Source organism: Podospora pseudopauciseta, chromosome 1 (genome assembly GCF_035222475.1).
Source record: "Podospora pseudopauciseta strain CBS 411.78 chromosome 1, whole genome shotgun sequence".
Classification (NCBI taxonomy): Eukaryota; Fungi; Ascomycota; class Sordariomycetes; order Sordariales; family Podosporaceae; genus Podospora; species Podospora pseudopauciseta.
Genome location: NC_085892.1, coordinates 8,731,858 through 8,757,611, shown reverse-complemented (window position 1 = coordinate 8,757,611; position 25,754 = coordinate 8,731,858). Strand labels below are relative to the sequence as shown.

Sequence of the window (25,754 nt, the reverse complement as noted above, 5' to 3'; positions counted from 1 at the left end):
GAGAATCGTTCTCCTTGGCCCGTCAATCCCCCCGGCTTCTTTTCTACATTTGGCAAATTAACCCAGGCCCTGGCCCAACCCCGCGAACTTAGTCAGTCAGGAATTGCTGCCGTTTTCAGCGATGTACACTACAAATCTCACTGGCAACTGATTTTCGGTGGGATTTGCAGAGTCCGACTTGACTGCGACTATGGACGGAAAAGTTTGATGCTCATGGAATCGCCTGTTTACTTAGGGCGATGTGCTTGCTAGACACAAAACAACCTGGGATAACATTGTAACCAGTGTCTCATCGTGTCCCAATCCCCTCCAAAGCAACTCCAACTTGCAGCAGGCACCTTGGCTTGACTTTCAGCCTTGTGCCTCCTGCAGTGGGCGGCACCAGTGATCACATTCCCTTGCGTTGCGCTGTGCCGCAGCTCTGCCTTTGCTGGGCAAGAATCGAAAACCATCAAAGAGATTTGGGGTCTCTGATGCTGCAAATGGATCGCCGGTTGGAACCAGGACGGGGCGGGAAGTGGGTGGGCGTGGTCTCAAGTGATAGTCTCCACATTTTTATATAACCGCTTCGGGAAGGTTTCTCGGGTTCTGTTCATTCATCGGTCGACCTGCCATCGGTTCCAGTGACTCGGAGCAGCTACCCCGCGAAAGGCAGTTGATTCAAGTGGCCCTGAAGAAATACAGATGGCAGTAGGACACTCTCTTGAGTGTAAAGCCAGGATACTTGTATACCTTCTCGTCATCTTGGGTCAAACAGAACCTGGATCTACCTTGAATATTGACCCCTCCAAAACCAACCCTGGTCCAGGCCCCAAGCTAGCGAGATAAGGTAGGTGGGGCAGTGGAGACAAGAAGTTCAACATCGTCAAGGTCCCACGCCGTGGACAAGAAAGTTAGAGACTGCTCCTGGGAATAATAAAACCGTTTACAGATAGTTTCGGGGTATTTGGATAGGTAATGAGACTTCAAAGATAGTTCAAATGTTTTGAATAGAAAGTAATCAGCATTTAAAGATTGTCCAGAAACTTTAAATGATAGTTGAGGGGTGTATTGAGCCTTTGATATTCTGGTGTCTAGTTCTTCTGTCCACAGCGTGGGTCCTCACCACCGAAATTGTTGGCCAACCCGCAGTTCATCTCAACATCATTACCAGGCGCCAACTACTTACTCCGTACGCATGGTTCTGTCTTCATAGCCCGCTTGATACGTAAAGCATCCATGAACGCCCTCGGTGGACTCCTGGCCGATCGAAGCAACCACCAATATCGAATGTTTAGTTACAACTGATCCGATCCGCTCTAGGGCAAAGACGCATCGCTTCGCAATGACATTTCGCTTGGAGCGTCCCATGTTGTACTAATGTAGCCTGTGAAAAACTCTTCTGGAACTTTTCTAGAATGCGTGTGGAAGGGGTTCGGTTGAGTGGCGTCCCCCCTTTCATTTCTCCTTTCCGCTTTCCGCTCGTCACCCCACGTTTTTCGATGAGCCTGGCTGCCTCTTGATGCACGCCACGCGCAGTTGCCCAGTGTTGGTACTGTACAGCTGCCCTGGATTTTCTGAGGCTCTTCTGCTGTCTCATACCCCTTCGAAAGCAATGAAACTTTGAGGCGCAAGACCATGATTCTTTCCATTGGAGTACAAATCATTCGAGGCCAGACTTGAAAATACATGGCTTGGCCCTGCCACAGGTACCATGAACTACCCAACTCCATAGGCCAATACACCAGTGACTTACATCGGACTTTCAGCTTTCTTCGCCACCTGGAGCCTTAACCTCCGTCTCTCCTTCATCGGGGTTCTCGGGCATTTCGATGCTCACCAGAGTCCCTTCCAGATTCTCCAATATCTCGGGAATAACTGTCTCAAGCTCGGCTCGGTCCCTGCTGTCTTGTCAGTACCGTTCTTCTCACAACCGCCAACAGGGGAGCTGCACATACTCGCCAACAAGCACAACCGTATTCTCAACCTGAAACTTGGGGTAACTTCCAACATCTATATCCTTTGGCGCCATCCTCTTTGCAAGGCCAGTCAGGTAATCCGCCATTTGGCTCTCCGGTTGGAGGGTCTTGATGGTCACGCGGATCTTGCCATTGCTCTGCACTCGAGGCTTGATATGCCGTGTAAGGCCGTCCAAAAGGTGCTTAACTGTGCTTTTAGTTAGTACATGAGTGTCGAGAAAACAGGACAGGGCGGTGAGTACAGAGTTCAGGTATGCCTGGCAGGATGTATACATTTCCATTGACAACTGAGACAGGAACCCAATACTTGTCTCGGCAGGCGAGAATCGCCTGATCCTCCACTGGACGACTAGAGTCATGAGGCAGCAAGACCATTTTCTTTTTTCCATCAAGCTCTTTGGACGGAACGTCAAAGTTGAAGGCAGCCCGTACCGGATCCCTGTGCTCGGCCGTCTTTTTCTTCATGAGAGAGTAAGCTTCTCCGTGAAGCACGAGGGGCAGGTGAAAGGCCTTGGCGATGGACTCGTAGGTTATGTCATCGTGTGTCGGGCCGATACCGCCCGAGGTGACGACAATATCATAGTTATGGCTCAGTCGTCTCACCGCTTCAATAATATCGTCCTCCACGTCAGGAATGATGTCTATTCTCAGGAGGCTCTGAGATGATGGTGTAAGTATGGGTCCAATAGAGAAGATGGGCGACATACAATGCCTAGGGAGAAACACCATTTTGCAAGGTAATGTGAGTTGGCCTGTCAATATGGAGGTTAGTCTCGAAAATATGCATGAGCATGTTTGGGGAAGCCTACCTCCTTGGTCTGTACACATATCGAATATGTCAGCTATCGACGGCCGCTACGTGCTGAACAGATGCAAAGAAGTAAACGACTAGTTCAAATACCTTCCCATTCAAAATTTCATTCCCTATTATCAGACATGCCCCTGTGACGATATTCTTCTTTTGGCGTTCTGAAGCATCGAGACTGCTATATCGGTAGTTGGACAGACTGCGTTTCGATACCGACGAGGCAGCAGCAGATGTATGACCGTAGTGTGGCATTGGACGTAAAAGATGCCTTGCAACTTGATTGAGACGGGAGAACATGGTGATTAGTTCAAGGACAAGAGATTGTGAATTGGTAAAGCGAGCAAGGTACACCGCGCGGAGTGGGTGATTGTCTGTGGCCAATAGCAGGGAGGATTGCTTCCGATTTTGGAACGTCTGACCAGCACAGACGATCGGAACCTCAATTACGGATGACCTCGGGAATAGGTTCACAATTCCAAGACTGGATAAGCTCTCTGGGGTGATGCCCTGTTAAGAAAGATGGAGTCAGCTACAAACCTGCAAGTGACGTCCACTGGCGGTTTACTGATTCCCGATAAAGCGGGGCTTACTTACGGCAGCTGAGTGCGGACCGTAGTGCGGGGCACTGGTATCTCATGCATGTGAGCTCCACTGAGGCTCAACTCAACCTCCCTTGAGCACCCCACGCGTTCTCACCATCACTGCTGTCGCCCTTGGTCACAGGAAGCGTCTTTTATAAGTCACTTGCTGATCCCAGCTTCTTTCTCATTACTACACGCTCAACCAAACCGGCAAGATGGTACCTACCCCTCCTCTATTACCTATCCGGGCCCCTATCTCTCATGCCCTCATGATGGCTTCGTGTAAAATATGTCTTCAGTTCGTAGCTTATCATAAATGAGCACAGTCTTCCTCACTCTACACCTTCTCCGACTCAACAAAACAGCATCTCCGCAAATTCCGCCTCAGCACCTCACGCTCCAATGACCCTCAGGCCGTGATATGTACATCCTCCCTGATCTCGCACGGTGCCACGCAATTTTGCTGATCGAGCACATTAGACTTCATCGACAAACAAACCAAGGAGATTCGCCAAGATGAAGATGGCACAGTCTACAAATCCCTCGATGAAATCGCCGATGACCTCCCTGACCACTCTCCCCGATTCATCCTCCTGAGCTACCCTCTAACTCTTGTATGGGCCTTCCAAACACCACATACTTGTGATTCCATCAAGCATATGTCCGGTATGCTAACCATACATATTCAGCCATCCGGGAGATTATCCGTACCATACGTCATGATTTACTACATGCCCACCACATGCAACAGCGAGCTGAGGATGCTGTACGCCGGTGCCAAGGAGCTCATGCGAAACACGAGCGAAGTCACCAAGATCTTGGATCTAGAGACCCCAGAGGAGCTGGAGGAGATCCCGGAAAAACTCGGTGCCTAACATGCGGATGTTTTAGAGCCGGCGTTGGAAGGGTCATGGGCTTGGACATGTCATAGTCCCCATTCAGGGTCGTAGCAAATTATGAATTTTGTATGCCTCTGACATATGGGTATCAAGGTTGTTCTACATGAATTCTATCCAAAGTAGGTGCCAGTTATCTAACAACACGCAGATGCTGTAGAGATTTACAGTGCCGACAACAAGGAAAAGTATTGTCTCTTAGCTACTGCCATCCCCTTCCGGCAACAGCACCTCAGGATCTAGCCCAATTTGTTCTACCAGCCCCTTGACCACCCCCTTCAGCGCCTTGCAGGCCGAGCTGTCGGGGAACGAGTCGAAGAAGCTCTCCCCATAGTCGCAGGCGATCCCTATCCTTGGGTCTAGGGGTACGCTCCCCAAGAATGGAATGCCCAACTCTTCTGCCAGTCCTCGGCCTCCTCCGGTGTGGTCGAGAAAGATTTTGCTCTCATGCTTGCAGCCTGGGCACACAAACAAGCTCATATTTTCCACAATTCCCAATATCCTGATCCCGGCCTTTCTGCAAAAATCAATCTCCTTTCTCACATCCAACAAAGCCACCTCCTGCGGCGTGGTCACCACTACTGCTCCTTCGATCTTGCTTTCCTTTAAGAATGTGTTGACACTGAGATGCTCGTCACTTGTCCCCGGAGGGGTATCGACCAAGAGAAAGTCCAACTCTCCCCACTGGACATCTTTTAAGAATTGCTTGATCAGGCCGTTCTTTTTCGGCCCTCGCCAGATAATCGCATCATCCCGGTTTGGCAGCAGGAACTGAATAGACATGACGGCCAAGTTGTCCATCGCCCATACTGGCTCCCAACCGGCATTGCTGGTGTGGATCGTCTCCGTTTCCACCCCCAACATCTTTGGTATACTTGGCCCGCAAATATCCGTATCCATCACGCCCACTGTTGTATCGGGGTTTGTCGCGAACGCATGCGCGAGTTGTACCGTGAGCGTCGATTTCCCTACTCCTCCCTTGCCGCTCAACACCAATATCTTGTGCTTCACATCTGCCAGACGGGCTGTGATCAGGGGGAGGTCTGGATCGGGACCTTTCGGAGCGGAGGCGCATATTTGCTGGTTGGGGCAGCCGGCGCACGAGTCTGCAGTGCCCGCTTGCTCGGACTCGGGTCCCGGGCAGTGTTCTGGTTCTGGCGCGACAAGGTCTGGCTTCTTTTTGAGAGGGTTGGCTAGAACATCCCTGACCTCGTCGTCGGGCGCTTCCAAGGATGGCGCCATCGTGTTCGCGGATGTGTAGATCGTGCTGGGGTGCGCGCGCCTGCGGTATGTGTCTTTGGTGAGGAAGAGTATGAATGTAGAGTATCACACGACGGGAAGCGACAACTTGAGGATTGCTGATGGTGTGTGAATGGTAGTTTCTTGCATGCGCCAGCAGGAGAGTTGAAAATCGAGCTGATTAGAAATCGCCCCCCCATTACCGGAGTTATCATGGGCAGTGGGGGAGCTTATCTTATCATGGCGCGGGGCATTCCAGTGGGCGCGGTTGCGCTTGGGGGCGCTAAGACCAGGGTATCGCCGTTGGCTGCCGATCCCGGATCCTGATCCAACCAACATCTTCTTATTGGGTTCTCTCTGAAGCAACGCCTCCAACTTATCCACAGGTTTAGTTAGGGATTGTTAATGAGTTTGAAAGGAAAAAAAAGAGAATAGTAAGCAGAGTAAAAACAAGATTCATATCGAAAGCATTACCCGATGGACCTGCTGGCAGCCTTCCTGTTTCCCGCCCCATATGAGCTCCGGTACAGTTCTGCTGTTCTGGGCATCTAGATGCAGAATGGATTTGAAGGTGCTCGGTAGATATTCAACAAGTACCTGACACCGACGGCAATTGACGACATTAGCTTGGTGTAAACTACCGCCACAAGGATAGGTAGACCGGTGGTATCCCCGATACCATCACTTCACCCTTTGGTCATGGCCCGAAAGGACTTTAGGAATACAGCCTCGAGCCCCGAGCCTATTGTATGTGGATGCAACCAACCATGGCGATGTTCCTTACAGCATAACCTCGCACATCAAAAGCATGCCCCCTGCCGGAATTTCTTCCAAAGACGATGCCATAAGAGGAGGTTTATGAGATCCTAGTCAGGTGGCCAGATATCGGCAAGCCTGACTCACGGATGCAAGCTGAATAAGGGACATGAAGCATTCTTGAGAGATGGAGGGTATGGCAGACCACATACACTCTTCAGACAGGCCAATTGGGCGCGTCTCTGAGTGCTCTCAATCGGAGACAAGCATGGTCTTCCACCCCGATTCTCAAGTCCTGATCCATGGTGTGGTGCGGCATGTACTCGACTGACACCTGTACTTTCGCGCTCATGTCTTGATTGGACCTCATAATCGCAACGTACCAATCATGTATCTGAAATGCAGGTTAGTCCAAAATCGAAGCAAACGGGGAGGGTGTCTTCATTATTAGGCGTCTATGGGCGTATCTGAACTGTGTTCGAGCGCAGGGGACGTTAGGTAGATATGTGCAGAGGATGCATGGCTCGGCTGGGTTGGACGCGACCGTTACTCACATCTTTTCAAGCAATGGGATTTGTCAATGGGAGAATGATGCGGTTGTGGGAAGAGGATGGGGCAACCTTTGAATCCAGCTGCGAACCAGTTTGGGCAGGGCAAGCTCACTTGACAACGTGTCGGAGAAGCAATCTGCGGGTTGAGCCATCCATCATCCCTGTAACATGGAAGCCGCAGCGGTTGCCCATTGGAACCACGAAGTCAACCATGTCGCCGTCTCCCACTCTCAAAGTGGAACGAACGAGGCCAGAACCATCAGCACTCAATTCCGACCTCCCCATACCTACAGTGACATTCTAAAAATGAAGAAACCCCACGGCTGTGCCCCTTTCCCCTCACGCACATGGCTGCCGTTCTTTTCTTTCAACCCAACTGCTGCCGAATCATCGAATTGCAGGCGTGAGCCCAACGGTGCGCACCACCCATCCATTCGTCCAGCGCGAGCTGGACTCATAATAATAACAAGCCAGCCCGCAGCTTTCCTTTCGGGACCTCGTTCCCAACCTGCCCTGAGTTTGAATCTTTGCCCGTCATAAACGCGTCCTGCGGGTGTCGTTTGTCGCTGACTGGTGGTTGGCTGCGCTGCCGCATAGTTCCCATCTTCCCCACGTAAACAAGTAAACAACAACCAGCGTCAACCTGCGTCTTCATGCGAATGAGGATGATGCCTACAGCAAAAAAGAAGCTCGGGGCAATCGGTCTTTTTGGGAGAACGGGGGGAGATAGTAGTCCTAGGGTAGGAGCTGTGGGCCTGCCAGCAACATCCGCACCTGCCAGTGCTTTGTCTGGGAAAAACCATCCGCTGAGCAACGGCCACGCTACGAACAATGCACAGCAACAACAACAACCACTTCCACAGTTGCAACCCCCCCATGAAATCCTCGCGACAGGTCGGCAACTGGACAAACACGACACGCCTGGAACTGCAACGGCAGATTCCCGCTCAATACCGGTGTTCAAGGGTTTGAGTGGTCGTTACTCCTCCGTCGCGCCCTCCACCCACCACCACGGCCAGCCGCCACCGACATCAATGAGTAGGAGCCTCCCTGCACAACACTTTCATCCGATGCAGCGGACCCGGACTACGGCCTCGGACACGGCCGCTTGTGAGCCCCCACGTGGACAGAACGCCTGGGAAGACTCGACTGTAGCCTCCATGTTCAACGACACCGAGAGCAGGGCTGCTTCTGATAGAACTCACACGCGTCAGGCCAGCAATGCTCGCCCGTTCAGCAGCACTGACGCTGCCGGCGGATTCCCACCTCCTGTGGGTACATATCAACGCCAACACCAAGCACTCCCACCACCACCGGCACCTGCCCAGACCAGCCGGAGGGAACTTCAGCATCACCAACCCCATCAGCATCAACAGCAACATGGGTCCGCCAATGAGAACCTGCCATTTGTTATTGCCGACAATGGCATGCTTACGGTAGTTGCTGCACCCCATCACCAAAGCGCCGTTCCTGTAACCAGCAGTACAGCGGCCAATATCCCGCCTGGCAGTGACAAGACTGATGATGCATATCACGATGACCGGTCCATCTATGAGACCCCCACTAAGAACAGTGCACTGAGACGCACCCGTCTCCCTTACCGCGACACCCGTGGTCTCAAGAACGCTACCTACTCGCCCAGTGGAAGTCAGTACTCTCCCAGGCGTGCTGGGAGCGTTTCCATGTCTCCAGAGAGAGCAGTTGAGGCGGGTGAGCATCTCGAGCAGGTCCGTCTCGAGGAGAGAAGGAAACGAGATCGTGAAAGGCAACGTGAGCGCGAGCGCGAGCTAGAGCGCCAGAGAGAAAGAGAGGTTGAACAGGAGCGTGAGCTGCAGCATAAGCGATCAACCATCTTTGAGAACCTGACGCCTCTCGAGTTTGACGACGACCACAATTTCAACGACACCCGTGCCGGGGTTCTCGCTACCACCAGCGGCGTTGACCCGGAGGAGCTAACGGAGGCCCTCCAAAACACGCCGCGTGTCGCCACTCGGAAACTGCCTCCTCCTGTCCTCCCTCTTCCTCTTGCAGTCAAGAAAGACCTGGTAGCTACCGCCGCGATTGCTGCTCCGCTAGGTCGCACCAGCAGCTCCAACCGTCGCATTGTCAAAGAGCCCCTGAAGCCGGCAACGAAATCTCTCAAGCGCCGACAGAGCCTGGATTACAACGACGCTGAGCTACACAGGATGAGCTATTCTGATTTGCGAAACGAGGCCTTCGATTTTGACCCGCAGGCGGCAGCTGTCATTGAACAGCAAACAGCCATGAAGCAGCAACAGCCTCCGCCGCATCCTGGTGGCAGCATAGAGCAGAGAATGGAGTACTACAAGAACCAGGGAAGCATAGACCAGCACCAATTTTTCGCGCGCATCTCTGTTGATGAGTGGGACGAGGCAGGCGACTGGTTTCTGGAGCAACTCGGCGCAGTGGTGCAGAAGTTTAGGAAGGCGAGGAGGGATAAGAGGCAGCTTATCACCCAGTTCGAGGATGAGATATCTGCCAGAGAGGAGGCGGTTCGCGGGAAGGTTGAGGGAATTGGGCGGACCCTGGAGGACTTGAAACACGAGGGTCAGACCATGATGCAGGGTAAAGATGCCGACCTGGAGTTTTAAAGGCCGTCGACGGATAAGTGGCAGGCAGGCAGGGTGTACTTTGTGGTGTTGATGGGGCTACGGATAGGTAGGCGTAGGCGTGCCGGTGTGTGTATAGGAAGCTGACCATATCTTCTCGTCTCTATGGGTTCTTCTCATTGCTTCATTGAACTTAATCAACGACCGACAGTGACTGGGGCGGCAGCCCTGTTCTTAACGGCAGTAACGAATCTAACGCGGAACGTCACGGAACTTGCCAAAACATTGCACGACTATGGGGAAAACATGATTAATGAAATTACGACACGATTTTATGGCACGGAAGAAGGAAAGACTTGCGCACGACGGATGAGGCTGGAGGAAAACGGTGGATAGGTGGTGACCTTTTGTCTGTCTGTCCATATGCAGTGGAGCTGTGCTGGGCTATTTCTTTTCTTGCTGTGTATTACTTTTCTCAACAGGGCCCCGGCCTGTCTACTCTACATGGTTCGTTTTATGTACAATGATAATGTTGGCGTGATTACTACTTCACCGTTGGTCGCTGCAGTGCCAAAGCTAATGTACCCCAAGTATGATACCCCTAGAGACAGACAGCCATCTATGAATGCAAATCGCCAAGATATATGACAGCAGATTGTCAAATCACCACAGATTCCTTGACCGCTCTGTCTCTCCCCACCACCAACCTCAGCTGGCACGCCTTTTTTCTCTCGCCAAGCACCCCGTTCCTGATCCCGTCGATGTACAACTCATAAGCTGGGAAGTAGCAATCCACAAACTTCCTTACCTGCTCATCCGTCATGCCACCTTCGACCCCCTTCTCTCGCCGCAGGCCTTGCTCCTGCTGGATCCTCCACTCATACACCCAGCCTAGATCCTCGGCATCAACATGCACAAAGGCGTCAAACTGGTCCCATATCTGTTGATACTTCTCCAAGCAGGAGTTGATAAACATCAAATGAGCCGGCAAGTGCCGGTGAAGCGTCTTGCTGGTCGGGGAACAATACTTGGCTTCAAGAGCAACAGGCGACAGCGGACGGAATCCAACGAGCCAGCCCTCAAGAATCACAATCTTGGGTGGGGAGGTGATATGAGTCCAGGTTGAAGGAGGTGCGCGGTCGCCTAGGCCGGAGAATAGAGACTTGTCATAGCTGGGGATGTGGATGCCCTCGGGAGGGAAGGGTGATGTGAGTGAGGAGAGGAAGGAGGTCAACAGGGGAATATCATGGGTTCCTGCTCGGAAGGGTTAGGGATACATGCGAGTTTTTTGTAAATCGACTGGATAAGGGGACGGAGGGCCAAGACATCGGTCGGGGGATCAGGAAAAACACAACGTACCGGGTTCCCCACGATACTGCACCAGCTGGTTGTCCGGGTTGGCCGCCGCCAGGGCTAGCTGGTCGGCATGCGTCAGGTAGAAATCGTCGATGCTCACGACAAGCGTCGGGAGCCCCTCCCGGCTCTGCAGGGTCTCGGCCAGGGCCCGCACCAGCGTCGTTTTGCCCACCCCTTGGACCCCGTTCAGGCCGATGATGAATGGCCGGGAGGTGTATGGATGCTGTTTTTGGTAGGTCTCGATTCGTGACAGGATGAATGGGATGCAGATGGGCGATTTATCGTCCACGATTCGCGACTGCAGCGGAACGTCAAAAGATTGTGCCATTCTTGCTTTTGCTTTCTTATAGCTCTGTTCTGTACGAATGGTAGCTCCGGGCGTTGCTCTTCGCTTGGGCTGTCCTGGAGATACCAAAAGCGGAGAAAATGAGAGTGTAAAAAGCAGAAAAACTACACTGTTGCTGGTTCGCTACGTAACAAAACACGGATACAGCTCTCTCGAAGATTAAGGTTGGTGTTGCAGATGTTGGACCTGTGGTCCAGCGACACAGCTGCAGCCTTGCAAAGCCTCGACGTCTTGAAAAGGACCAAAGCGATGACGACAGCGGGCAGCTTCTGGAGCGTGGGAGTGGGTCGAAGCCGCAATTGGTGGGGGTGGAAAGTGTGGGGAAAAGGATTTCTCCGCGTTTAGAGGTTGGGGTTTGCGCTTTCTTCATTCTTCCAGGCGGGCCAATCCCGTTCAGCTATAAGGCTCGAGCCGACAGCAAACTCTGGATCTTTCGCCGATGTCCGCCATGCGTCGGCATCAGTGAGAAGGTAGGTATTGGTCTCATCAAGCTGGCTATCGAAGCCCCTGAGACTCTCGGTTTAGCAAGTAGAAGCAGGTCTTTGCACAGCTTGGTAGCCCCGAACTCAAGCTGACCTCGCTTGCTGCCACACAAAGCTCGACTCATGTGACTCTGCGCCAGGGTCACTCCGGCTCACCACATGTCGAACTCGGCCTTGCACGTCCGACGGGCCCAGAAATAGCCCAGGCCCTCCGAGTGGTCCGGTCCGTCCGGGCAGTCCTGGATTTGTCTTTATAACCGAACCGAGTTGACATCTCAAAATCTGTTCAGAAGAGATGCCAAGGTCGGTCCCCGGCAACACATAAAGTTGACTATTATGACTCGTACATAAATGTCGTCCCCGGACGGAAAACCACAGGCTTCTGTGCAGGCATAGAAACCCTGAGGAAAAACTGCAGCAGCTTAACATTAACCCCGGCTGGGCTGTTGGGGATAAGCTCTCCCGCTGCAAGTCCTCACGGGGTTTGAGGCTTGGGATGGACGGATTCAACAGGGGCATGGGTCGAATTGCAGAATGGCATGTGAAGAAATGGAACCTGGAGAAAGGGAACGGCTGGGGGCACTAGCGCCCCCGCTCTCGGCAAAACAGACGGCTGTGGAGAATGGAATGCGGCCACTGGCAACCGCGTGTGCCTCGGCTTAACAGTCCGGCAGCACTGGGACACAGGGGGACAGGGGTCATCTGGCTGCCCTCCAGCACACCTGCCGACGTCAAAGGACATCCACAGGTCCTTATTAGAAGACAGATGCATCCGGCTCGTTATTAACCGCCATTCGTATAGTTCTACCTCACGAATCTAATCCCTCTCCTTTTCCTTCACCACCATTCCTCACACCACACATACACAATGGCGGAACAATTGAGATACGACGGCCAAGTCGTTGTCGTCACCGGCGCTGGCGGCGGTCTCGGCAAGGCTTATGCCACTTTCTTTGCGTCTCGCGGCGCCAGTGTCGTTGTCAACGACCTCGGCGGCTCTTTCAAGGGCGAGGGTAACGACTCCAAGGTGAGTTCTTTCGTGCCAGTCTTCAATCTAATATTGGCAATCACTGACAATGTTTTGTCATGCAGGCTGCCGATGTTGTCGTCAACGAGATCAAGGCCGCCGGTGGCAAGGCCGTTGCCAACTACAACAGCGTCGAGGATGGTGACAAGATCATCGAGACTGCTATCAAGGCTTTCGGCCGCATCGATATCCTCATCAACAACGCCGGTATCCTCCGCGATGTCAGCTTCAAGAACATGAAGGATGTGGACTGGGATCTCATCATGAAGGTCCACGTCAAGGGCAGCTACAAGTGCGCTCGTGCCGCCTGGCCTCACTTCCGCAAGCAAAAGTTCGGTCGCGTCATCAACACCGCTTCTGCTGCTGGTCTGTTCGGCAACTTCGGCCAGGCCAACTACTCCGCCGCCAAGCTCGCCATGGTTGGCTTCACGGAGACTCTCGCCAAGGAGGGTGCCAAGTACAACATTATCTCCAATGTCATTGCTCCCATTGCTGCCAGCCGCATGACCGAGACCATCATGCCCCCAGATGTTCTCGCGCTCATGAAGCCTGAGTGGGTTGTGCCCCTCGTTGCCGTTTTGGTTCACAAGAACAACACTAGCGAGAGCGGTTCCATCTTCGAGGTCGGTGGTGGTCACATCGCCAAGCTCAGATGGGAGAGGTCCAGCGGCCTGCTCCTCAAGTGCGACGACACCTACACCCCTGGTGCCATTCTCAAAAAGTGGAACAAGGTCACCGACTTCTCCAACCCACAATACCCCAGCGGACCCAACGACTTCCTCACCCTTTTGGAGGAGTCTCAGAAGCTCGGCCCCAACGAGCAAGGTGAGAAGATCGACTTCACTGGCCGTGTTGCTCTCGTCACGGGTGGCGGTGCTGGTATCGGCCGTGCTTACTGCTTGGCTTTTGCCCGTGCTGGCGCTTCCGTTGTTGTTAACGATCTCGTTAACCCCGACGATGTTGTCAATGAGATCAAGGCCATGGGTGGAAAGGCTGTCGGTGCCAAGTACTCCGCCGAGGACGGTGATGCTGTTGTCAAGGTTGCCATTGATACCTTTGGCCGTATCGATATCGTAATCAACAACGCCGGTATCCTTCGCGACAAGGCTTTCACCAACATGGACGACAACCTCTGGGACCCAGTCATGAACGTCCATGCCCGCGGTACCTACAAGGTCACCAAGGCTGCCTGGCCCTACTTCCTCAAGCAGAAGTACGGCCGTGTTGTCAACACCACCTCCACCAGTGGTATCTATGGCAACTTCGGCCAGGCCAACTATGCTGCTGCCGTAAGTCTTTTCGTGGAACGTGAGATGGTTTGAAATGCTAACTTGAATGTAGAAATGCGCCATTCTCGGCTTCTCTCGCGCTCTTGCGCTCGAGGGTGCGAAGTACAACATCTTCGTCAATACTATCGCCCCCAACGCTGGTACTGCCATGACCAAGACCATCCTTCCCGAGGAGCTTGTCCAGGCCTTCAAGCCCGACTACATTGCTCCTCTCGTCCTCGCTCTCTCCAGCGACAAGGTTCCCAACCCCACCGGTGGCCTCTACGAGGTTGGCAGCGGTTGGGTCGGCCAGACCAGGTGGCAGCGCACTGCTGGTCACGGCTTCCCCGTCGACGTTCCCCTGACTCCTGAGGAGGTTGTCAAGAACTGGAACGACATCATCACCTTTGACAACCGCGCCGACCATCCCGCGAAGACCCAGGACAGTCTCGAGAAGATCATGGCGAATATGGAGAACAAGTCCGGCTCGGGAAAGGTATGAGCACCCCATTTTTTCATGTACCATAGTCACCATATAGTGTTTTGTGTAGAATAATGATGGAATGATGTATGAGCCTTCAACGTTTTGAACTTGATCTCTAACTGCTGTTGTGTCAATTTTCAGGGCGCCGGCGGCGATAACAAGTACCTCCAAGCCCAGCAAGAAGCCCTCAAGACTGAGAGCAAGGGAACTGAGTTCAACTACACCGAGCGCGACATCATGCTTTACAACCTTGGTATCGGTGCCAAGCGCACCGATCTCCGCTACGTATTTGAGGGTGCTGAGGACTTCCAGGCCATCCCCACCTTCGGCGTCATTCCCCCATTCGATACCGAGTTCCCCTACTCGTTTGACGACCTCGTTCCCAACTTCAACCCCATGATGCTCCTCCACGGCGAGCAGTACCTCGAGGTCAAGAAGTACCCAGTCCCCACCGCCGGCAAGCTCATCTCCAAGGGTAAGCTCATCGAGGTTGTTGACAAGGGCAACGCCGCTATTGTCAGGCAAGGAATCACCACCACCAACGCTGAGACTGGCGAGGAGGTCTTTTACAACGAGATGACCGTCTTCCTCAGAGGGTGCGGTGGTTTCGGTGGGCAGAAGAAGCCTGCTGACCGTGGCGCCGCTACTGCTGCCAACAAGCCCCCCGCTCGCGCCCCGGATGTCGTTGTCGAGGAGAAGACCACTGAGGAGCAGGCCGCCATCTACCGGTTGTCCGGTGACTACAACCCCCTCCACATCGACCCCGGCTTCGCCAAGATGGGTGGCTTCAAGGTGCCCATCCTCCACGGCCTGTGTTTCTTTGGTATTGCTGGCAAGGCCGTCTACGAGAAGTTTGGCAAGTTCAAGAACGTCAAGGTCAGATTTGCGGGCACAGTAAACCCCGGTCAGACCCTCGTCACCGAGATGTGGAAGGAAGGAAACAAGGTCATCTTCCAGACCAAGGTCAAGGAGACTGGCAAGCTGGCTATTGGCGGTGCCGCGGCGGAGTTGCTTTAATTCAAGTGATGATGTTAGAACGTGGGTGTAAATAAGTTTGAGGGACAGAATGTGTATGATTATAGTAAAGTTGAAGGAGTCAGACAGACAGATATCATAATTGGATAGGAATGGAAGTGTGGTCCAGTCACACAGATTTTATGTTTACACCTTCCAGGTTTCTGTTGATATCTAACTTGCAGCCCATATCAAGTCTCGTGGTATCCACTTTTACCCCTATTTGACCCTTTTCATCAGGTCAACATTACCCACAAAAGTACAAGTCGATTCAGGTATCACACATGCAACGATTTTGTTGGCCTGACAAGTAAGCAGCCCATGGAGGAGATCAAATCCAAAGCACAACGCGTCTTTCTCCGGGTTCTCTTGTTCGGCAGCTTAGAATTAAAATGAGAGAAGGTAACAAACAAAAATGACCTCCACAGTCCGAGCCTCTTGTTCCGGAAACCTTGAAGCAGCTCAGGTTGAAGAGTCCTGACCTCTATGCAATGCCTAAACTTCGTACTACCAAGTGGGAAAACCGAGAGCCGCCCTGAGATAAGCTAGTTTATTTCTGTAATGGGTGCAATCCCTTGCGAGAGCGGCTCTTTTGGTAGGATAATAATTGGTAAAGCAATGGACAAGCAGCAATCTATTCAAGTCACCAGACTAACATCGGATAGACTACCTACCCAGTCGCACATTTTAGTAAATGTTTTTTGTTCGATTCATGAGCAAAAAGAGAACTTAAGCTCAAGGCTGCCCGCGGCGCCTGCTAAGGTATCCGTTTTATGCCACGTTGGAACCAAATTGGATTTGCCACCGGTACAAAATGTAAACATGTCGAATATGCCTGTAACTGTACTCTGAATGTAGTGGTTAGGTGAGGTGCAATTACTGCAACATATTCCCTTGTCCAACTCCTTGTACCTCACCTCCATCAACCGTCCCGTCTCGGCCCGGCAGTGCCCAGACCCGATGGATCTGTAGTATAACACAACCAACAACAACCAACGGCCAAGCTTGTATTCATTGAACCCCCATCCCGCCAATCCGATCCAATGTTCTAAACTACCACCCTTCCTGACTCTTCCGTTTGGTGCTCCCGTTTCCCTCTTAACATCTAAACCCCCACATTATCTGACCCCCAAACGGCAGCACTCCTCCCGTCCCATGGATGGACTCAACCTCAACCCCCCATCCGTGTATTAAACATCAATCCGGATAAAGTCAGGGGACCAAAAGGCAGAAGCACAGACTCGTCCGTCCCGCTGGTACTGTCGTAAAGGTGGGGGTCAAACACGGAAACGACTGCCACCTCGCCCTCATGCTTGAGAAAGTGAAATGGCACGTTGGGGTTTAGAGCTCTTAACCGGTTCATGGCGTGTCGTGATATCAGTCTTGTTGGTTTGGCCTGCTCTTTGTCATGACAGGGAGGACCAAGCGCTAAGGTCTTTGGCCGACACCGGCTACCTTATCCGTTTATGGCTTTACGACGAAGCTGTAGGCATGGCACCCTGACGGGAACGACGCGGAGATTTGTACCAGTACTTTGATACTTCAGTTGTGTTGTATACAACCAGTCTGACTTTATTCTTGCAGCATCCTTTACAACATGGTAACCAAGCAAGCCAAATGCGACACGGATATTTTTTCACCCAGCTTCCAGGTTCAACCTTCCAAAGCAAGAGCCTTTTCCCTCGGACCCGTTACAAGCTCAAACTCACCCGGATCCAGGGTGAGGGTATGCCTGCCGCCCGTCATGCTCCTCAGATGCCCATCGTACTTCATCATCTCCTTCAGGGGAGCCTTGCCCATGATATGCAACATCCTCACACTGCCGCTCATCTTCTTACCTTCGTCCCTCAGACTCTGCACGCCCTCATACGGATCAGGAGGAACATAGACCCTGGTTAGGTCAATCCTTTCCCCGCCCTGGCCGTCCACGCTGCCAGAGTAGTCATCCTCTTCGGGCTTGCGCACCTCCATCACCTGACCGCCGCGCGCAGAGCTAATATCGTGCTGGATGGCATGCGATGCTTCTTCGGGGCAGTGAATGGTAAAGTTTGTAAAAGGCTCCAGTATACCGACTTGAGCGTTCTCATGGGCTTCCTTCAGCGCTGCGCGCACAGCAAAAAGCGCGGCGTTGGTGATGTGCCCACCCGTAGAGTTCTTACTCCAGTCCTTCTCTGGGTCAAAGGTAATGTGAACATGACACTTTCTAACAGGGGCGCTGCGGCGGGGACCGCGGGAGAGGCCGGCGATGGCGCCGTTGAATAGCTGCTGGCGGACTGTCTCGGTGTCAAATGGAAGCTCATCCGTGTTTTGGGGCAGAGGAATCGAGACGTGAATAACATTGCCGTCGCGCTCGATACTGGACTCAAGCAGAGTGTCGTGGTGGCACGCCTTGAGGGGCTCGAGAAGGACTGTACAAGCAGCTCTGCCAGCAACACCACGGAGAGCACGGTCGTACTCATGATGGTGGGGGCGAGTGGGGGCAAAGAGGCATTCCGAGTACTCAACCTCAATATCACCCCAGATGGCCGTCTCCTTTTCGATCTTGTAATGCGTTAAAAGGCGGTCTTGGGCGATCTCGAGGTGGAGAAGCCCCATGCCAGAAAGAATGAGCTGCTCCGATCTTTCGTCTTTGTGCCATCTAATACTTGGGTCCTCTCTGGAGAGACGTTGGAGGGCATCCACGATCTTGTCGCCAGCTGTCTTGGTATATGGTTCGATCGAGATAAAGGCGACCGCTGGAGGGGTCTCCGGAGCCTTGATGCGAACGCTCCTGTACGCCTCAGGAGCCTGTGCTTGGTGGCCCGGGAATGTCAACAACGTGTCTCCAGTGCGTGCTTGTTTGAGGCCAGTCATGGCCCCGATGTGCCCGGTTGGAAGGGTTTGGATGTCGTGGTAATCCTTGGCAGAAACATGCATGATGTTTTGCGGCTTTTCAAAGACGTGCATGTTGCTGTTCCACATGTGGCTGCTTCTGCTGAGACTGCCATGATATGTGCGTACCCAGCTCATCAAGCCTCGTGCCCCGCTATCCACCACCTTGAAGACGTGAGATACCGACAATACTGGCTCTGGCTTTTGGTGCGGGGCGCCTTTCTTCTTCGGGGCCGTCTCCATGAATTCAGAAAACGTGACGGTCTTGGAACCTGTAATGAGACGCAACTCTGGCCGCTCAGAAGGGTTGGGGAGGTAGTCAACCACAGCTTCAAGTAGAGGTTGAACGCCGATGTTGGTCAGGCTTGAGCCAGCAAACACTGGGGTGAACTTGGCCTCTCCATCGATAATTAGCCGGCGGATAGCCTTTTTAATCGTTCCGGAAGACACATTGATGTCACGTTCGAGATACTCTTCCATAATGCCTTCATCCTGGTCCGAGAGCTTGTCAATCAAGTGGAGACGGGCCTTCTCCATCTCATCCTTGAGGGCAGGGTTGTGTGTGGCGAGGGTCTCCTTCGGTACCACCGTCATGGCACCGGAATTCTTGGAGAATCTGAGGCCAACTTCATGAATGACATCGATAACACCAACGAATTCGTCTTTTTGCCACCAGGGAATCTGGCAGAGCAAAGGCCAGGTTTTGAGCCTGGCCGCCGCCTCTTGAACTGCTCGCTTGAAGGAAGCACCGTCGCGATCGAGCTTGTTCACATACAAGAGTCTGGGGATGTTAGAAAGATGGGCCGACTGCCAGACGCGCTCGGTATGGGTTTCAACCCCTTTTACACCATCCATAATACAGACGGCACCGTCGAGGATAGGCAGACAACGGTCGACCTCGTAACGAAAATCCTGATGGCCAGGGGTGTCGATGAGGTTGATGGTTTTTGACTCCTGACCGTTGAGTAAGACGGATTTTGGTGGCCATTGAAAAGTCACAGCGGCTGATTGAATGGTGATTCCTCTCTCCCTTTCCATGGGAAGGAAATCTGTCGTGGTATTGCCGTGGTCAACATCTAAAGGCTGTCAATATCTGTGACTACCACCGGGGAGTGGGCGGAATGGTCCAAAGCATACTTCCAATATGCCTTGTACGGCCGCTGTGATAGAGCATGCGTTCCGTAGTCGTAGTCTTGCCAGCATCAACGTGGGCAATGATGCCAATGTTGCGGATGTTCTCAATCCTCGCCTCGTGGTGAGCATGTTCGGTTGCATAGCTCCTGATGCCTTTTCCAATTGAGCTGTTGGAATTGCACAGCCGGGCATTTTTTAGAACTAAGAGACGAAGCAAGAGCTTCCCCTGGCCGTGGCGGCAGACATGGGATGAGACGGTGGTGAACATTCCCAAGCCTTGATCCCTTCGGCTCAGCTTGTTCGATACCAGGTATGCTGCTGTGAGCCCACAAGAGATAAACTACCAACCCGAGGATAGCTTCAGTCAACGAGTCAGCAGCCAATCAGCTCTGCATACCAAGCTGCCGAGCTTACTGCTTAGGTCCTGTTGAACGAAGGGAAGGGGACCATGCCTCTAGACTAAAAGAAGACGTAGCCAGAAGGACAGCTGTTGATTTTCTCACTCGGAGATCTGAACAACAGAGCTGTCTCTGAATTGAGTTTCGATTTTTAGAGCAGTCAGGCAGGGTAGCTTTAGGACAGGAGCTCATGCTGCGAGCTTCAGGTGGACCGTGCGTACCCCGCTCCCAAATCCCAGCCATATATCTCTTGGCGCTTCCATTTCCATTGTTTCCAGAGGGAGCAAAGGCGCCGAACGACACAAGCCACCCGCGGTCACATCCAACCTCACCTCAGGTGCTTCACGCTGGACACGCCACGCTACGCTATACGGCCACAACGACGACGTGCGACTGGCCAAGTTACCTGGATCGAAACGAGTTGAATTATCAGAAACACTTGCTATTGTGGCCCGGCCACTCCCTCCAAGAGCTCCCCTGTCACACCGCACGTCATTGCCGGGACCGACAAGCTTCCCAACAACTGCGCAATAACTAGACCTCCCACGTCATCTCAACAGAACATCCGCATATCTTAGTTCGAACCACATAATAAACCGCCATGGACTACAGCGCATCGATACCAGACGACCATGCTGCCGAGGCTTCGCCTTGGGGTAACTCTCCCAGTTCCTCGCCCAGACAGGATCAGACCGGCTTCGGCTCCAGCATCGCCGGGCTGACGGGCGATGCCCCGCCCTCCCGTTACCGATTCCCCTCCCACAGCTCCAACAATGGTCTCCACGACGATGGCGGGTTCGGCGCAAGCGACTCTGATTATAAGCGACCAGACACTGCGAGCACTGTCTCAGCTGCCGAATCCCATGGCGTGGAGCCCAGTATGGACGAGCCGGGCGGCGTCCAGCATTACACGGAAAACCACGCTTCAGGGGCTGGCGACCATGGGCCATCATCTCCAGGACCTCAGCATCAGCATCAGCAGCAGCAACAATCGCAAAATCCTGCGGCCGAAGGGGCACCCCAGAGTCAAGACCGGCCGCAACAGCAGCAGCCCCGGCGATCGCAGGCGCCCCAGTTCAAATTGCAGGCCAAGATCACTGGGCTGGAACGGACGGGAAGGAAGGATCCTATTTTGAGATTTGATGTACATGTACGGCCCCTTTCTTGGTTATACGTCGTTAGGAACAAGACGGATGCTTACAAGAAAAAGACAAACTTCCCTGCCTTTAGAACGACACAGTACCGCGATGTACGCCGTCTCCACTCTGAATTCATCAAGCTTGCCGAGCACTTGATCTCGGCCAACCCCGAGGCTATTGTGCCGGCGGTACCGCCAGCTTTGACATCCGCCGGTGCGGGCACCGAGGAGGATGAGATTCGTGTCAAGGCGCTCCTCCAGCGGTGGTTCAACTACGTCTGCAGCAGCGAGGTGTTGGCCAGAGATCCTGAAATGGTGCTTTTCGTGGAGAGCGATTTCGGCTACAGCCCCATGGTAAAAAAGAAGCAGCCGGCTACTGGTGTGCGCAGAAAGATCTTGAAGCAGTTTGCCCCGCCCCCAGATGACACTCCTGAGCTGCAGGAGGCCCGCCCCATTGTCAAGCTATTTTATTTGGGAGCGATGGATGCTGGGCACAAGGTTGACAAGCTTGTCAAGTCACGCAGAGGTATGTGCCCGATTGTTCTTTGCTACGGTCAAGGAAACCCAAATCTCTGACGATGAACTCTAGGTCTCGGACTTGCCGAATCCGACTTTGGCGTCAAACTTGGCAACATGCACGTTCAAGAGCTCCATCCAGGGCTAGCCAATGCCTATCGCAAGCTAGGCAAGATCGTCCAGACCGTCGGCGACTTCCACGCCGCCCAAGCAACAGCTGAGGCTACCACCATTGGTGACCCCTTCCAATACCACTCTCAGGATGCCTTCATCGTCAAGGAGACCCTCACGAACCGCCAAATTTTGATTCGCGAGTTCCTCCAAGCCCAGGAGCAAACCCGCAGCAAACTCAACGCGGCCGACCGCCTCAAAGCCTCCTCCAATGTCCGCCGCGAGAAAGTCGACGAAGCCATTGGCGCCCTGCACGAAGCGCGTGAGACAGAAACGGCACTCTACCAAAAGACCACCCGCGTCACACAAAATTTGGTTCACGAACGGCGCAAGTGGTTCGCTCGCACGGCAGCCGATCTACGGCTCTCCATCCGTGAATACGTGATTCGCGAAATTGAAGCCGAAAGGCGCACACTGGCACTCCTCGAGTCTGTGCGACCCGACATTCGAGCGATCGACTCTAGCGGTGGGCTCTCGCGTCTCGGGAGAGAGGCTCATCCGCCTGTCAGACGGGTCAGCATGGCTACCTCCCAGGGACCCAAGGGCGACGCCTGGAGTGGTGTTCCTAGACGGCACGACAGCAACATGAGCAGGAGTGTCTCGGGAAGCTTTATGGCTGGCAGCGTTTCCGAGGAAGGGGAGGAAGGCGGAGAGGGCGGTTACGATCAGGGGGCAAGGACGCGGGCGTTGAGCGGTGGCGGCGGTTCGGTGGCTGGGAATCTTCCGGGTTTAGCGGAAGAGGACGACGAGGACAGGGTCGATGCGAGAAATGCGGCCAGTCGGTTGGCTACAAGCACCTTCTAACTTGTCAAAATTCTAAAGGATAAAGGAACATTGGGAGCGTGGTGTGGAAGAAATGTCTGTGATCAAACAGGGGGGTCAACGAGTCGAGATATTACATGATGAAAAAGAACTATTGCCCAGAAGACGGGATGGCCGAAGATGCAGAAGTATGATGTAAGAGGGACACGACAGTAGTAGTCCCGCAGTAGCCAGCAAGCAAGTTAGAAGCAGCCGCAGCAGGAGGAAGATGACGATGCAGAAAATGCTCGGTTTACAACTCACGTACAGCAATGGTTACACTGCCCTCGGCTTGACTTCGGTGACACAACAGCATGAACCACGGGGGTCTTTTGGTAGCCTAAAGGCCATCTCTTCACACATGATACTGGATGAGTCAGCCTGTGTGTTTTTGATGACTTAAATGTTGTGATACCGAAGGAAAAGGTGTGCTTGGTGGTTAGATTTTCCCTTATAGACATTGGCAAAAGATTAGGTAATGGCTGATGGTCATGAAGAGATAGCGGCTCGACTCCAGATGTACATGTATAGATACTTGCTCAAGGGTCAAAGCACCGTGCCGTCTGACAGTAGCATAGGTAGGGGACTCGTCTGATATCATGCCTCCCCGCAGGGAGTATATGCTTCTCGAGGCGCGTTGGGCTGTTTCTGTCAAACCCCTTTTTGGACGGATCTGTATCTATCTGAATATATTTTGTCCCGTCTGGGGGGGATCAACGACGTATGAAACCGGCAGTTGAACCTCTTCATCTATTCTTTTACCGCGTGTATTAAAAGCTAGATGACGACAGCAGACCAATGCCCATCTAGCAACATATGGGGAAACGGATTCAACGATGACGACACCAGGGCAGAGGGCGGCTCAAAACATGCTCGCTTGTAAGCTCCCCGTCCCTACCACACAGCTGTCAAGCTGCTACATCCGCTGCTCCCCCTACCTTTTTAAGCTTCCCGTTGCCATGCTCGGATCACATCACCAACGTCAGCGTCCAACCGGTAGACACACCCGGCAGGGCCGTCCCGTCCTGTTCGTGGGGGACGGGCAGCAAGCTACCAGCGAGCGGGGACCCTTCAAAGTCCGAGTGAGCACGATACGGCCGGGCGCTCATGATTCCACTATACCGGCATACTTTTGGTTGTCGTCGACCTGTGTGGCAAAAGAACCGAGCACCAAAGTTAGCAACAGCGAACGGGCGCTTCGAGGCGAGGCCGAGGCTCCGGGGAAAGGGTCTGGAGGACGGTCGCATAGAGCCTGCCGTCAACGTTGCTTTCACCGGCCACTGTTTTGGTTGCGAAGTCCAAGGGGCTCTCTTGGACCAGATCAGAAACCGAGGAAGCGAGCTCTGCACGCTCACCGCTTCGCCTATCCATCATCTCGGTAAGTGGTGTATTGTGTAGGTGCGGTGACAAACCCCCCTGGCCGATTTACCAGGGGGGGTTTGCATGGTGGTGTCGTGCAGCTATATGTGTATGTACGGAATCCGTATAGCCCTGTGTTTTTTGTTATATCTGCAGGAGAGATGCAGGGTTTCCGGTGTACTCACCCGGTGCAGCCTCGTAGTGCCACAGTAGTGAATCCTGGTGTTCGTACGAGCGAGTATTGTTGGTACTGGTAACCTCTGCGAAAAACTCCATTAAAACACAGCTGCCGCTGCGAGCGAGGGGCAAGGCACCCAATGCCCTTCCAACATCTGTAGAACGCTAGCGAATTCCAACTCTTCTCGCCGGCGCACATGGGAACAAGATCGACTTTGCTCTCTGTGGAGGCAGGGCCGAATCTTCGCCGGAGCGACGGAAGCGGTTCCTAAGCATGTAGCTAGGCCTTCGGGAACCCGGAGCAGTTTGGCCCGATGCAACGGCAGGTGTTCGTGAATTTGATGGTGGGATTGGCCTACACTACGCCTTCCATGCAGACCTGGCGCCGATGGTCCCGGGTCCTGACAACACCATCGGTTCCATAACAAGGAGCGGGGATACCAACCTACAGGCTAGGAGCCCCATGACGTGAGAGTTCATGGCGTGTATATTCGTGGAATATCGGCCAGCTGGCCGTAAGCCCTGACGACCTGGACCGCTTTGCGAGTTGCGAGATAGGCACCTTGAGCAGCAGCATCTCCCGGCTTTCCTCATTGAGCGTTCCTTTTGAGGGAGACGTGTCTTGAACCGTCATGAGATACTGGCCACTCTGAAGCAACACTGCCGCGTGCGTTTGATGTATGAGCGGGATATTTGAGTTGAGCGAGAGCGCTCTGTAAGGAGTCGTTCTCGTCATCAGTCTCTTCAGTCATCGAGTGCTGGAAAATCTCGCCAGCTAGGATCTGCCTATCTTGGTCCGAAGTGCCTAGTGGCCCCACACGCCGCTCCCGCCCCTGCTAGCGCGATACGATGATGGAATCGTGGGGCAGGTCTGGGCGTTGTTGCTTTTTTTCTTCTTCTTAGAGCCGCTGGTTGTTGGGTCGTCCAACCCCAGTTTTCTCCAACCTCATGTTCCTCGGTTGGGTTGCACAGGAGGGACGAGGAAGCATCCGACAAAGATCCGGGTGCGTTCGATAAGGAGCATGTACGGACTATGTACCTGTCCTGTTATCAGTCGTCTTGTCTGGAACTCAAGATCAACACGGCGTAATCGATCTCGGGCACCCACTGTGCGACCGCTGTATCTTGTCGGTATTTTGATAAGGACTCGATAAATGTGCATGTTCGTATCGTAATTGGCTGTTGGGCCGCTTCCAGGGCCGCAGCATCCCGCCTCCGAGTAAGAGGTCTTCCGGCACTCACTCAGTCTTTGTGCAGCGGCGGCTGGACATCACCTCTCCCGAGATATACTTTCTTCGAGAGGGCAAATCACGGCGAATCTGGCTTCGTCAGCACTGCTGGAAGTTGGTGCTCCGTTTCAAATACCAAAAAAAGTGGAAGCTACCCCTGCCATGCCATGTGCGCAGGTTTCGCCATAGGGCCGGCAAAATACACGGTGCATATCGTTCATTTGTCTCCTCAGTTTGACAGCCCGTGGTTCCTGACCGCTAGAGCGATTTCTTCCGTGCTCGGCATGAATTGTTCGCAGGACATTTCTAGATCCGGACAGACTCATCACAGACGGGTTAGAATTCGAGCCATGTCGAGCGAGCTGTTGTCGTCGTAGCCGTTGAGATATCAACGGGTCCCCAGTCGTATTGGGGCATGTTGACCGGCCCACTTCCGGGCCGTTTGGAACGAACCCATGCTCTGTGGTGGAGCGGGGTTAGCAACATGTGGGGTTCAAGAATTTGGAGAGCTATTACTATGAGGCTAGCGAGTGATCTCCAAGGGGTTTCCTTCCACCGCGTCGATCTGCCACAGATAGAGAGCTCTACCTCCAACACAAGCATCAGCGTACACACAGCCAGAAA

At 53.4% G+C, this 25,754-nt stretch overlaps 8 protein-coding genes across 8 annotated transcripts; 4 read left to right on the top strand and 4 right to left on the bottom strand.

Moving 5' to 3' along the window:
* Positions 1 to 1,412: 1,412 nt before the first annotated feature.
* Positions 1,413 to 3,310, bottom strand: QC763_123840 (uncharacterized protein). The gene is made up of 6 exons (XM_062908951.1): positions 2,860 to 3,310; positions 2,768 to 2,776; positions 2,666 to 2,710; positions 2,201 to 2,615; positions 1,938 to 2,145; positions 1,413 to 1,880 (listed from the first exon to the last, which is right to left on the bottom strand). The coding sequence occupies exons 1-6, from the start codon at positions 3,061 to 3,063 to the stop codon at positions 1,745 to 1,747; spliced, it is 1,017 nt and encodes a 338-aa protein (XP_062772128.1). The 5' UTR covers positions 3,064 to 3,310; the 3' UTR covers positions 1,413 to 1,744.
* QC763_123830 (uncharacterized protein) lies at positions 3,166 to 4,466 on the top strand. The gene is made up of 5 exons (XM_062908950.1): positions 3,166 to 3,565; positions 3,674 to 3,770; positions 3,828 to 3,961; positions 4,037 to 4,339; positions 4,395 to 4,466. Exons 1-4 carry the CDS (start codon positions 3,563 to 3,565, stop codon positions 4,220 to 4,222), a joined length of 420 nt encoding a protein of 139 aa, XP_062772127.1. The 5' UTR covers positions 3,166 to 3,562; the 3' UTR covers positions 4,223 to 4,339; positions 4,395 to 4,466.
* Positions 4,442 to 5,485, bottom strand: NBP35 (cytosolic Fe-S cluster assembly factor nbp35; the record flags this gene model as incomplete). The annotated part of the gene is made up of 1 exon (XM_062908949.1): positions 4,442 to 5,485. The coding sequence occupies one exon, from the start codon at positions 5,483 to 5,485 to the stop codon at positions 4,442 to 4,444; it is 1,044 nt and encodes a 347-aa protein (XP_062772126.1).
* Positions 5,486 to 7,008: 1,523 nt separating this feature from the next.
* Positions 7,009 to 9,401, top strand: QC763_123810 (uncharacterized protein; the record flags this gene model as incomplete). Its single annotated transcript, XM_062908948.1, has 2 exons — positions 7,009 to 7,204; positions 7,426 to 9,401. The coding sequence occupies exons 1-2, from the start codon at positions 7,096 to 7,098 to the stop codon at positions 9,399 to 9,401; spliced, it is 2,085 nt and encodes a 694-aa protein (XP_062772125.1). The 5' UTR covers positions 7,009 to 7,095.
* A 357-nt stretch (positions 9,402 to 9,758) lies between these two features.
* QC763_123800 (uncharacterized protein) lies at positions 9,759 to 11,460 on the bottom strand. Its single transcript, XM_062908947.1, has 2 exons — positions 10,719 to 11,460; positions 9,759 to 10,613 (listed from the first exon to the last, which is right to left on the bottom strand). Exons 1-2 carry the CDS (start codon positions 11,041 to 11,043, stop codon positions 10,018 to 10,020), a joined length of 921 nt encoding a protein of 306 aa, XP_062772124.1. The 5' UTR covers positions 11,044 to 11,460; the 3' UTR covers positions 9,759 to 10,017.
* Positions 11,455 to 15,509, top strand: FOX2 (bifunctional hydroxyacyl-CoA dehydrogenase/enoyl-CoA hydratase fox2). The gene is made up of 4 exons (XM_062908946.1): positions 11,455 to 12,570; positions 12,636 to 13,859; positions 13,912 to 14,334; positions 14,464 to 15,509. The coding sequence occupies exons 1-4, from the start codon at positions 12,412 to 12,414 to the stop codon at positions 15,337 to 15,339; spliced, it is 2,682 nt and encodes an 893-aa protein (XP_062772123.1). The 5' UTR covers positions 11,455 to 12,411; the 3' UTR covers positions 15,340 to 15,509.
* Positions 15,510 to 16,793: 1,284 nt separating this feature from the next.
* MEF2 (Ribosome-releasing factor 2, mitochondrial) lies at positions 16,794 to 19,881 on the bottom strand. Its single transcript, XM_062908945.1, has 2 exons — positions 19,345 to 19,881; positions 16,794 to 19,283 (listed from the first exon to the last, which is right to left on the bottom strand). Exons 1-2 carry the CDS (start codon positions 19,607 to 19,609, stop codon positions 16,990 to 16,992), a joined length of 2,559 nt encoding a protein of 852 aa, XP_062772122.1. The 5' UTR covers positions 19,610 to 19,881; the 3' UTR covers positions 16,794 to 16,989.
* Positions 19,882 to 19,952: 71 nt separating this feature from the next.
* On the top strand, positions 19,953 to 22,651 carry VPS17 (Vacuolar protein sorting-associated protein 17). The gene is made up of 3 exons (XM_062908944.1): positions 19,953 to 20,889; positions 20,950 to 21,403; positions 21,467 to 22,651. Exons 1-3 carry the CDS (start codon positions 20,341 to 20,343, stop codon positions 22,366 to 22,368), a joined length of 1,905 nt encoding a protein of 634 aa, XP_062772121.1. The 5' UTR covers positions 19,953 to 20,340; the 3' UTR covers positions 22,369 to 22,651.
* The last annotated feature ends 3,103 nt before the right edge of the window (positions 22,652 to 25,754 follow it).